The 10186-nt window shown below is 33.3% G+C and overlaps 1 protein-coding gene across 1 annotated transcript; it reads right to left on the reverse strand.

Annotated features, from left to right (window-relative positions):
• Window positions 1-10: 10 nt before the first annotated feature.
• On the reverse strand, window positions 11-7834 carry LOC111493491 (katanin p80 WD40 repeat-containing subunit B1 homolog). Its single transcript, XM_023143199.1, has 19 exons — window positions 7563-7834; window positions 6970-7245; window positions 6556-6686; window positions 6009-6126; window positions 5640-5866; window positions 4323-4425; window positions 4073-4143; window positions 3875-3949; window positions 3637-3780; window positions 3274-3499; window positions 2629-3108; window positions 2443-2502; window positions 2240-2358; window positions 2011-2139; window positions 1357-1431; window positions 1167-1279; window positions 676-792; window positions 516-584; window positions 11-424 (listed from the first exon to the last, which is right to left on the reverse strand). The coding sequence occupies exons 2-19, from the start codon at window positions 6995-6997 to the stop codon at window positions 361-363; spliced, it is 2349 nt and encodes a 782-aa protein (XP_022998967.1). The 5' UTR covers window positions 6998-7245; window positions 7563-7834; the 3' UTR covers window positions 11-360.
• Window positions 7835-10186: the final 2352 nt, after the last annotated feature.

Below are 10186 nucleotides of genomic sequence, written 5' to 3' on the forward strand. Positions count from 1 at the left end.
CAAGCAAGCAAGCAGCAGAAATAAGTTTAAAAATAATGAATTGGATGTGTGTGATATTACAAGAAAGAACCAAAGACAACGAGTAGTTTTGATAATATTCAGAAACAAAGTGGTAATAATGGTGTACAACATTTAGGGGAAAAGGGAGGGTGGTAGGAGGGTTAGCCATAAGAAAGAAAGGGTCAGTCAGGTCAGGTCAGGGTGGTAATGGCAACTCACTCAATTCCCTGCTGCTACACAGTTAGCCCTTCTTTTTTGTGTGTATGTTTCGAGGTATGTGCAGAATTAGTCAGTCTCGCGTCGTCAATATACTGCCTCTACTTTCCTTTTTACTTAGTACTATACTTTCAATCCCCACAATCATTGAAACTCCTGCAGTGCAAGATTCAACTCCTGTGCTGACTTTGCTACCGATCCCCTTTTCCTGCGCCCAAATAACACATAATTACTGCTTCTCCTCGAATTGCTTAGAAACTCTGCTTACCAAACTAAGATAGTTCATATAATTAGAGTACCTTATAAGAGCTGGCAAGCAGCGCTTGACTTTTTCAAGCTCGATGAAGCAGAGATTACACCGCTCCAACCTACCAATAAAACGCACAATTTAATTCAAAAATAAAGTGTAAGAGCAATCTGAGGATGATGATGATGAAAAGCTTATTAGTGAACACACACCTTTGCTCCGCCTCAATGTTCACGCCAACAGATGATGTTGCCGATAACGTTGAATAGATCACTGACCCAAATGTCCTCACCAGCTTCACTAGCATTTCCATAGAAATGTCTAAAAACCTAATGTTCCACAGATGAAACAGAATAGTTACATCCTGTTTTTGTTTTCTCACACTTTCATTAAGGCTCTTTTCACATTTCTTAAGAAATATTTGAATCTTTTTAGGAAGTAAGATTACAAAACAAAACAAAGCCTATAGATAGTAGTTTATAAGCTTAATTTCAAAAGATATCAAAACGGAACCCCTAGGTAGATGTCAAGAGTTTAACTTCAAAATAAGTTTTCCAAAAAAACACAAACCATAAAGTTTTTTTTATTTATCAAAATATGGAAATTAGCCGACGACCTAGCCTCTTGTGTGTGTGTGTGTGTGTGTGTGAGAGAGAGAGAGAGAGAGAGAGAGAGGGAGAGAGAGGGAGAGAGAGAGAGAGACCTGTCCAAGTCACTTTCAAGGAGGCCAGAAAGAAGTGGGAGAATACAACTGCAGATATCCAGAGTGACAACTTCAATTCTATTTGTCAAAATACTAATTACATCGGCAGCAACCTGCATCCGCGGGAACCCATGTTTAAAATAATAATAATTATAATAATAATAAAAATAAAAATAAAAATTATAGTTACCGCATGATCGGCCATTTTTTCCATTGCAGAAACCGCCCCTTTGATGTCATGCCTTTCCCAATATCTATACACTGCCTAGAAAAGAAGAATCAAATGTGTTTTTTGTAAAAAAAAAATCGAACTCTAACAAAAAGCAACTGAAGCGATCATAATTACCACCCAACGTGCAAGTGCCTAAATGAGCCATAATCCCTTTCACGCTTTAAACAAGACTACCCTAATGCCAACTCATGTAGTTCTCTAAACGAAAAGGTTTTTTTAGAAAAAAACTCTATCTATTTATGTTCCATAAAAAATGCTAGCAAAAGATTAACAAAAGAATATCATATTTTATAATATTCTATAGCTTAAATTATAATAAGCTTGCTTTTAAAAGTATTTAATAGGTGTCTCAACTCAAATTCACATTTGTTTAAAGAAATAATCTACCTATAAAATAAATATAAATTTGAATTTTATATCTAATGAAACACTAAGTGGATTTCTAGCAGATCTGTGGATTTTAAAATATTCAAAAGTTTAAAGACTAAGTTTGAAATTTGAAAATTCAAAAACTGAATTAGTTAATGTACCATGATAAATGTATAAAATAAGAATTAAATCTTTTTTGCAAATGTACGCACGCAGCAGTTAAGAGTAGAAAGTTCTCAGTACTTGTAATTTTGCTGACCGAGATTGCATCGAGTTGACAAACTGATCATGTTGTTGTAGAACATTTTCTATGGTATGCTCATCGCTTGCAGGTGCTACTGTTTCTTTCTCGGGAGATCGATGATAATCTCTCTGTCAAAACATCAGATTAAGGAAGAGAACATAAGTGTAAGCAGATTGAATATACGAATTATGAACAAGAAAAAGGGTAAGCATTCAAATGAGTTCATACCCCGTAATTTAATGGAAGATTTTCCAGTGCAGCTGCTCTTCCAGCGGAGGCATTGTATGTCAACCGGCTAAAATTAGATCTCTCTCTTTTCTCCCAATCTACATGAGAACGTATTCTCCCTACATATGTTACCAAAATAAAATTTGTTAAGTGCATTATTTGTAGTCAAGGGAAAAAAAAACGAGATCCAAGTATGACAATACCTCCTTTTGTCACTTCGGGAAAAGATGTGTCCCGGCTTAGTTTACGCCCTCGAGATTCATCTAGAACAAAGAGAAGTAACACAGAAGCATGAGAGCAGAGTCATAAAAAGAAAAAACTACATATAAATAACGTAAAGATGCAAGGAATCTTCTGTGGAGCAGATACTCCTTGAATTGAACCAATACCATGCAAGGAATTCCTATTATCTGCAATGGTGCCCATATCATTGGCCTTCAAACCTCTGGATTCAGAAAGGACAGAGATAGTTGTGTTATCCACTTCGTCTCTAACATTTGGAAACAGCCTCCTATTATCAGTAGTTTTCGATAGCAATGGTACTCGAACTGTTCTTCCAGCAACATCAAATTCCTTTCTAGAATCATCCTGCTCATTCCTTGAATTTGTCCTGGGTAGTGGTGTTGTTCTTCCAGCAACATCAAAATCCTTTCTAGAATCGTCATGCTCGTGCCTTGAACTTGTCCTGGGTACGATTACAGGTATCACGTCTGATTTATTGAAGATTGGGTTGTTGAATGCTGAAGTAACCTTCACAGAGTTTCTCTTTGGTACCACTGCACTAGGTACTGTTACTGAGCTAACCGAATTAGTCTTTGGGCCAGCATTTAAATTGATCCTCTGAGGAGTATTTGGTCCATTTCCTGTGGCTTCAATCAGTAAGGAAAAAAAAAATCATGGATATTTACTCAAGTTTTAGTAAATGGAGAGGTTGAGCCAATAAGAAACAAGAAAACGAAGGGTAAGTTCAAAAAGTAACACCGAGAAACAGGTGAAATCCTATATATGAAAACAAAGTCAAGAAAATTGCTTACATGACAAAGATTTTGGATCCTTGACAACGTCTGAACTTTGTGAAACTGACAACCTTCCCGATGTTTTGGTTTCCTTCAATTGTGGTTCAGAAGTTTGTGATACTGACAATCCACCAAAACCAGCCTTGGCATTGCTTTCATTTTGCAGTGGTAGATTACTGCTGGATTTAGGCTCTGATCGACCATTTAGTCGGTTAACGTTGTTAATTGCATAGGGTTCGGTGCGCTGTGCAAGAGGCAAGGAAGTAATTACATTGGGATTTTGTTTTTCATGAATAATGAATTGAGTAAAAGAATCGTGAAAAACTGGAACAATTAGGTGGCCAATCTCTATACAGAGAGTAAATAAATAATGCATTGTACCGTAATGTCTACAACCCACACTCCAACACAGCTCTGATTGTATGAACAGCCAAGAAGTTTCCCCTCATGAACAGTAAGATCGGACAGCCTGGACCAACCGACTTCCACACTGTCATGACATCTTATTGGTTCCCATGAGAAAACCTACGAAGTAGCACCATCGTATAAATAAATTTTAAAAAAATGAAAAGGTTGCAGTTCTAGAGAGATGAACAGCCATTTGAACACAAAATATTACCTTCAAGTTTTCATGCAATCCGCAAAGCAGTGTCCTCCCATCAGGATTAAAAGTTAAACAACGGACACCAGTGGTCTGAAACAGACAAGAATAAGAGATCTCCTAAAAGAAATTATAAGACAGTCCTCTAACAAAATATTCACTCTTAGGCATTTTTATTCAAAAGCCAGGACAAGAAAATTGCATTTAGAAAGATACCTCAGGTCCAGCTGAACCAATCAACTCAAAGGTTTCTAGGTCCCAAAATTTAACCGCTTTATCTGCTGAACCTGATCAACAAAAAGAAATTACAAGCAGATATAGTATTTCACATGTGCAAAATCCACGATTTAAATTTCAGGCCTCAAGCAAAAGAATTCTGAAATACACATAATTTGATAACGGTTCCACATCATTCTTTTCTTCTTACATAGTAGGAGAGGGACTAGGATAAAAGTGTATAACAAACCTGTTGCCAGCAAAAATTCATGAGGGTGGAAGTCTATACACTGAATCGGACCCTCGTGGGACTTGAAATCATGCAACAACTTTCCAGCCGTTAAATCCCAGAGCTATTAAATTAAAATACATTAAAGACATACTAGAAGGCTCCTTTTGAATTGGAAATGAAAATTACATGAAAACACAACAGCAAACTCGGCATGAGAATAAAATATCCCATTTTCTAGAAATGACATAATAAACATATAATCGTTAATACAAATTATATAATAAAGAAAATGACCTACATTAAAATTGTTTGCAAGTCTACAACTGAAATTCTACCTTCATTGCCAAAAACATTGGAATTATCAGATTTGTATTCAACTGATCTGTTGCACTCACCCACCAAAAAGGAAAAAAGTAAAGAACCCCACAGTAGAGTCAATTGGCTCAAATCCACATAGACCAATGCCTTTCATTTCATTAAAAGAAAACCACTGAATAAATCTGATGGAAGAACCCACAACACAAAAAGCTCACAGTGGTTTAAACCAAACAAACCATGAAAGATCGCAATCATCAACCAATTATCAATAGTTTCATTCTTCTCCATCAAACACCATACAGAAGGCCAATACATTTCCATACAAAAGCTCCTCCATGGTTAGGCTGTAAGGTGAAAAGTGAAGTCCAAACCTAATTAAGCTAAAACATTGAATGGTTAAATATACCTAGAAGAGTAAATATCTAGGCATATCAATGTCGTGATCTATAACCATTTAAGCACATGAATATCACCTGCTAGTAAAATATAGGAGAAAAAGAGCTAAAGAGAATAAAAGTTAGAGAATGGTAGGTATGTGAAAAAAAAAAAGAATTAGAAAGAAGTATTTGAGTATTAAAGAGTATCCTTGGTGAGCACACCTAAGCAAATGATGCAACGCTAGTGAAAGTCAGCTCACTTGGCACCCGACAATACATCAAAGTTGTTTGTGCCCAATGCTTAGACACTTCTAGGAAGACAAATTGAGGGAAAACGTTCAAAGAAACAAATTATATAAGCAATATTAGTAGAAATGGGGACAAGAAATCCTGATTTCAAACTATAACCAAGGGAAATAGAGATAAAGGAAAGCTCTATGGGACATTAAAATGAAGGAAAAGTATTCCAGAATCCTTTGTTAGTAAGAACCATACAAGGTTAATTCTTTTTCTGGTTAGAAAAATGAGACTAATAAGCTATACTTGCTCCATAGGTTTTATTGGGAAATAACTTGTCATTCTCCTCTTAAAAGAAAGTAATAATTCATGAACCTAAACTACAAGAAAAACAATGTCTAACCTTCACCGTGTTGTCTTCTCCACCAGATACAACCCAACGGCCATCGGGAGTAAATCTGATTGCATTGACTCCTCGAGTGTGTCCTTTGTATGTGTGGATACACCCTTTCTTTCTGATATCCCATATCTTAAGATTCGTGTCCGAGGACCCAGAAGCAAAGAATTCCCCAAAGGGATGAAAATCCACAGAAATGCAATTCGATCTATGCCCCGTAAGTGTTCGAACAACTAGGAAATATCACAAGAGAAATCCATAAAAGGGAAAATATAAGTAAACTTCACAGTACAATTATTCATGGAAATCATCAATATCAAATTGGACACTGTTGAAGAAGAAGAAGGAAATATGATGAGGAGATAGAAAACATACTTTTAGCCTCCTCCAAATCCCAAAGCTTGATGGTGCCACTAGCTGCCCCTGCAGCTACCAACACTTCTGATGAGTCAAAGCTTACAGAATCTATTCCGCTTGTATGGCCAGTCAAACTCTGGATGTGAAAGTACAACTAAGTAAAGTGCAAAGAAACACAATACTTACAAACACAGCTATTTAGCTTTTCAGCTAAAACAAGTCTGCATTAATATTTTTCAAATTTAAAATAGCATAATCTATATCTATTGATTCCTATTTACCATAATGCACATGGTTTTTTTTTTTTTTTTCGGTAGATGAGGAGAGATTAACGTGAATAAAATAGATTGCATATTGTTTTTATCACAAGATCTATTAGCAGTGCTACAATAAAACAAGATGCATGTGCTTCAAGAAAAAGAATTCAGAAGAAGTAGAAGTACAAGACAAAACTATCAAATAATTAGTTTCTCAATCTTTGTAAGGACATTTTTGCACAAATTCTGTACTCTACTAACCAGTGCCAAGAGATAGGAAGCCATTAACAGTAGAAATTGAAACATACCAGTATGGCGTTGGGTTTACCAATAGCCCAGAGATTGACTTTGAAGTCTTCCCCACCTGTGACAAGAACACGGGATGACTTCCTTCCAATCTTCAGGCAATTGACAGTGGAAGAATGTGCCACAAATTCTTCTGTTTGAATAATTGTTAAGGCAAACGAAGAGGGAGCCTTCCTCAGCCTCCAACAATAAGCCAAAGCTATTTCTAATTGGCAAACCATATACTCAAATGCTTCGGAATAAGAACATAATACTCGCATTCACACACTCAGAGATCCGATGGAGAGACGAAAATGAAAATCAAAAAATGAAAACAACGAGGTAATACAAGGCAATACAAGCAGATCAAGTCTAATAGTATTTCCGTTCGAACATTTAAACTCCCTAGTTGAACTCGAGACATTGAGGAAGGATACGTAGCTTGTACGCCCGTTTGGTAGTCATGGCATGTATAATCAGGAATTTAGACCAACAACAGCATCAGAACGCGAAGGAAACCTAGAAATCGGAATTGAGAGGCATTCCACTGTGCACATTCCCGAAGTATTTGAATCCGAGAATAGCGCAATAATTAGAGACACTGCTTCATCAACAACTTTCAAGAACTGACGATCTCCACTCACAACACCTTAGATCTCAAAAGCAAACTCCACCAATTCTTCCACCACCGCTCCCAGCCTAAAATATCGTCACTGTAAACATAAATTTCCAAAGGAAAAATAAAAGTTAATCAAGAAATCACCAGCAGCCAGATCAAATATAGGAAAAGAAAAAAAAAAAACATACAAACAAGCAAAGAAGCAAACCAGAAAAGAGCCTCATCAGTTTACTTCAAGCAAGTCAAGAAAAAAAAAAAAAATACAAAACGCTACGCTTCCAACTGCTAGCTTCATCTTTCTCCACACTCACACACATTAACCACAACGGCAACAGAAAACAAAAATCCAAAACCAAATTAAAAAACGCGAAGCTAGAGAGAGAGAGAGAGACAGAGAGAAGAGCACAGTACAGTATTTGAAACGAGAAATTCCAAGTTTAAGGCGTCGGTCAAAGTTCAAAGACGCCGGCGGAGGCAGCGGCAGCGGCGTCAACAATCACTTCGCTTACTTCCACCTACAGCAGCACCGCCATAGCCATATCCCGCCGAAGCAAAAGCTCTTACAGAGAAGGACAGAGAAGGACAGAAGGCCTAAACTCAATTTCAAAATAAAAAAAAAACAAATGGATTTGATCAGAGAAGAGAGCTTTCACGTTTTGTGTTCCCTCTCCCTCCGCCAACTAATAAATAAATAATATTTACATCGTTTTTATTCAAATAAATAACAAAAGGAAAATTTTGAAATTATATATTTTTTTCCTTAAATTATTTTTTGTGGTTTTGGTCCGTGTGAAAGCGACGTGTCACGAACTATCCCGTGCGGGGATTTATGGGCCAGTCTAATGGGCTAAGTTGGATCGGATCGGCCCATTTGGGTTATTTATTATTTATTTTGTTATCTAATTATTATTTGGAAATTAATGAATCTCAGCTGAATTTTGGTTGAAATTTTGCGAGTTTTGAACAATTTATTTATTTGTGGATCTTGTGCATTAATTACACTTGATTTTGTACTATACTTAATTTTTAAACTTAAAACTGACGTCTTATTGCTAAGTTTGGTGGTAAAAATTTAATTTATTTTAATTTATTTTTCAATAAAGGAATTAAATTATTTTTGCTTTATTGATTTAAAAAATTGTGAAAAGGAAGGAGAAGCTATACTTTACTAAACTTTGGATTTTTTAATTTGATAATTAGCATTTAAAATTAATTTTACTGATGATATTAAAAAGGAAATAAATAAATATATAAATATAAATAATTTTCCTAATGATATTAAAAATGCAATAAACAAATAAATATAAATATAATGCCGGTGATCGAAACCTCTAATAATTATTAGTGGGAACGTTACAACCACTTTGCAAACTAATATTGAGGTTTTTATTTTAATTTTGGTTATTATTTATTATACATTTTTAAAGAATCAATCGCACAAAAATACAAATAATTGAACCATAAATTGATGGGGTGAGGAAGGTGGGATAAGCTTCCAAACACCACCATTCAATGAACTCAATCTATTTTCAGATTTTTATTTATCTTTTTAAATTTTCAATTTAATTCCCATATTTTTATTTTTATTTTTTATTTTTATTTTTCAGAAAATGATCGAGGAATTTTGTTTAAATAAAATAAAATCTTATTTCTTGAAACGATTAAATTTTTTTCCATACTATAAAAATAAATAAATCGTCGAATTTTGAAATAATTATACCAATCTTAATTAATTTATGTTTAGAGTATTTCAAAAATAATAATAAAATGCCAAATAGTTTCAAATATTATAATAAATGCTTTCTTTTATCCAACATTAAAGGAGACATAAATAATGAGAGCCATACATATTATTTATTTATTTATTTATTATTATTATTTATGCTTTGATTTCACACAAGGTATCCACAGAGATTTTGGGTTGTGAATCGCCAAGGAGAAACTTTCCTTTATTTTGATGTTTATTTAAATAATAATAATAATAATAATAATAATAATAACAATAATAAAGTTTGGTTTGATTGTTTTCCTTTATTATTACAACCCACATGATTATTTAAAAAACTAATTGTCTTTTTGTTTGAATTAAATAATTCAATAATATTCCCATAATTCCTTATCCAACAACTTTATGTATGGACATAAACTAAATTCATGCAAATTATTACATTTCGATTTATTTATTTCAACAAAAATAAGTCAATTGTACAATTTTTTTTATTAGATTATAAAATGTATCAAATATATTGACTTGTTAGGATAACAACTAAAATTATCGATAAAACAAACAAAAAAGAAAAGATTATAAATATATAACCGAGGGAACAATACTTGAATAGGTATAAAGTCTATTAAATATAAAACTACGAGAATTTATTCTCGAAGTGAAACGATATATATCGTTGATAAATCTTTTTATAGGAGATTATTATCTCTAATGATCGAGTGATCGAACTGTCTTTTAACTTAGACATAAATATATGTTATTTAACGAGCGATTACTTTAGAAATACATATCTAATATTTTCTAATTTTACTCTCAATTTTCTCTCTAAAGTTTATGAATTTTTTTTTCTAAAATTGATTATTATTATTATTATTTATCTAATATATCTATTGATCTTTAATATTTATTTATTTCTCCTATATTATGCATTTATTCTCTAAACTTTTTCTATATCTCTAAAGTTATTCTCTTTTTAAAAAAATTATATATCTCTCTAAACTTTTTATTGCTTTACCTTCACATCCATTTGACTTTTCCCCCCCCTAATATTTCCCTTTACATCTCTAACTTTATAAAAAACTTAAAATAAAAATAGATATTAAATCCGTTCAAATTTATGTTTTCTAAACATAAAACCAAAAATATAAATAGTTATTAAAAAAAAAAAAAACCTAAATTGTTTTAATCTGTTTTAATGTTTAACAATAATGTAACATCATGTATTTTTTAAAAAGTCACCATACTTTGTATAGGATTAGATAACTAAAAAAAAAAAAAAAAAAAAAAAAAAAAAAAAAAAAAAAAAAAA

The sequence above is a fragment of the Cucurbita maxima genome, unplaced genomic scaffold (genome assembly GCF_002738345.1).
Source record: "Cucurbita maxima cultivar Rimu unplaced genomic scaffold, Cmax_1.0 Cma_Scf00001, whole genome shotgun sequence".
NCBI classification, from domain to species: Eukaryota; Viridiplantae; Streptophyta; class Magnoliopsida; order Cucurbitales; family Cucurbitaceae; genus Cucurbita; species Cucurbita maxima.

What these genes read in the sequence shown, in the direction of transcription:
- LOC111493491 (XM_023143199.1), bottom strand. Translation starts at nt 6,997, where the DNA reads ATGACTACCAAACGGGCGTACAAGCTAC. An exon ending in CAAACGGGCGTACAAGCTAC is followed by an intron (nt 6,687 to 6,969) that starts GTATCCTTCCTC and finishes TTATTCAAACAG; the next exon opens with AAGAATTTGTGGCACATTCT. An exon ending in TGTGGGTTGTAGACATTACG is followed by an intron (nt 3,500 to 3,636) that starts GTACAATGCATT and finishes CCTCTTGCACAG; the next exon opens with CGCACCGAACCCTATGCAAT.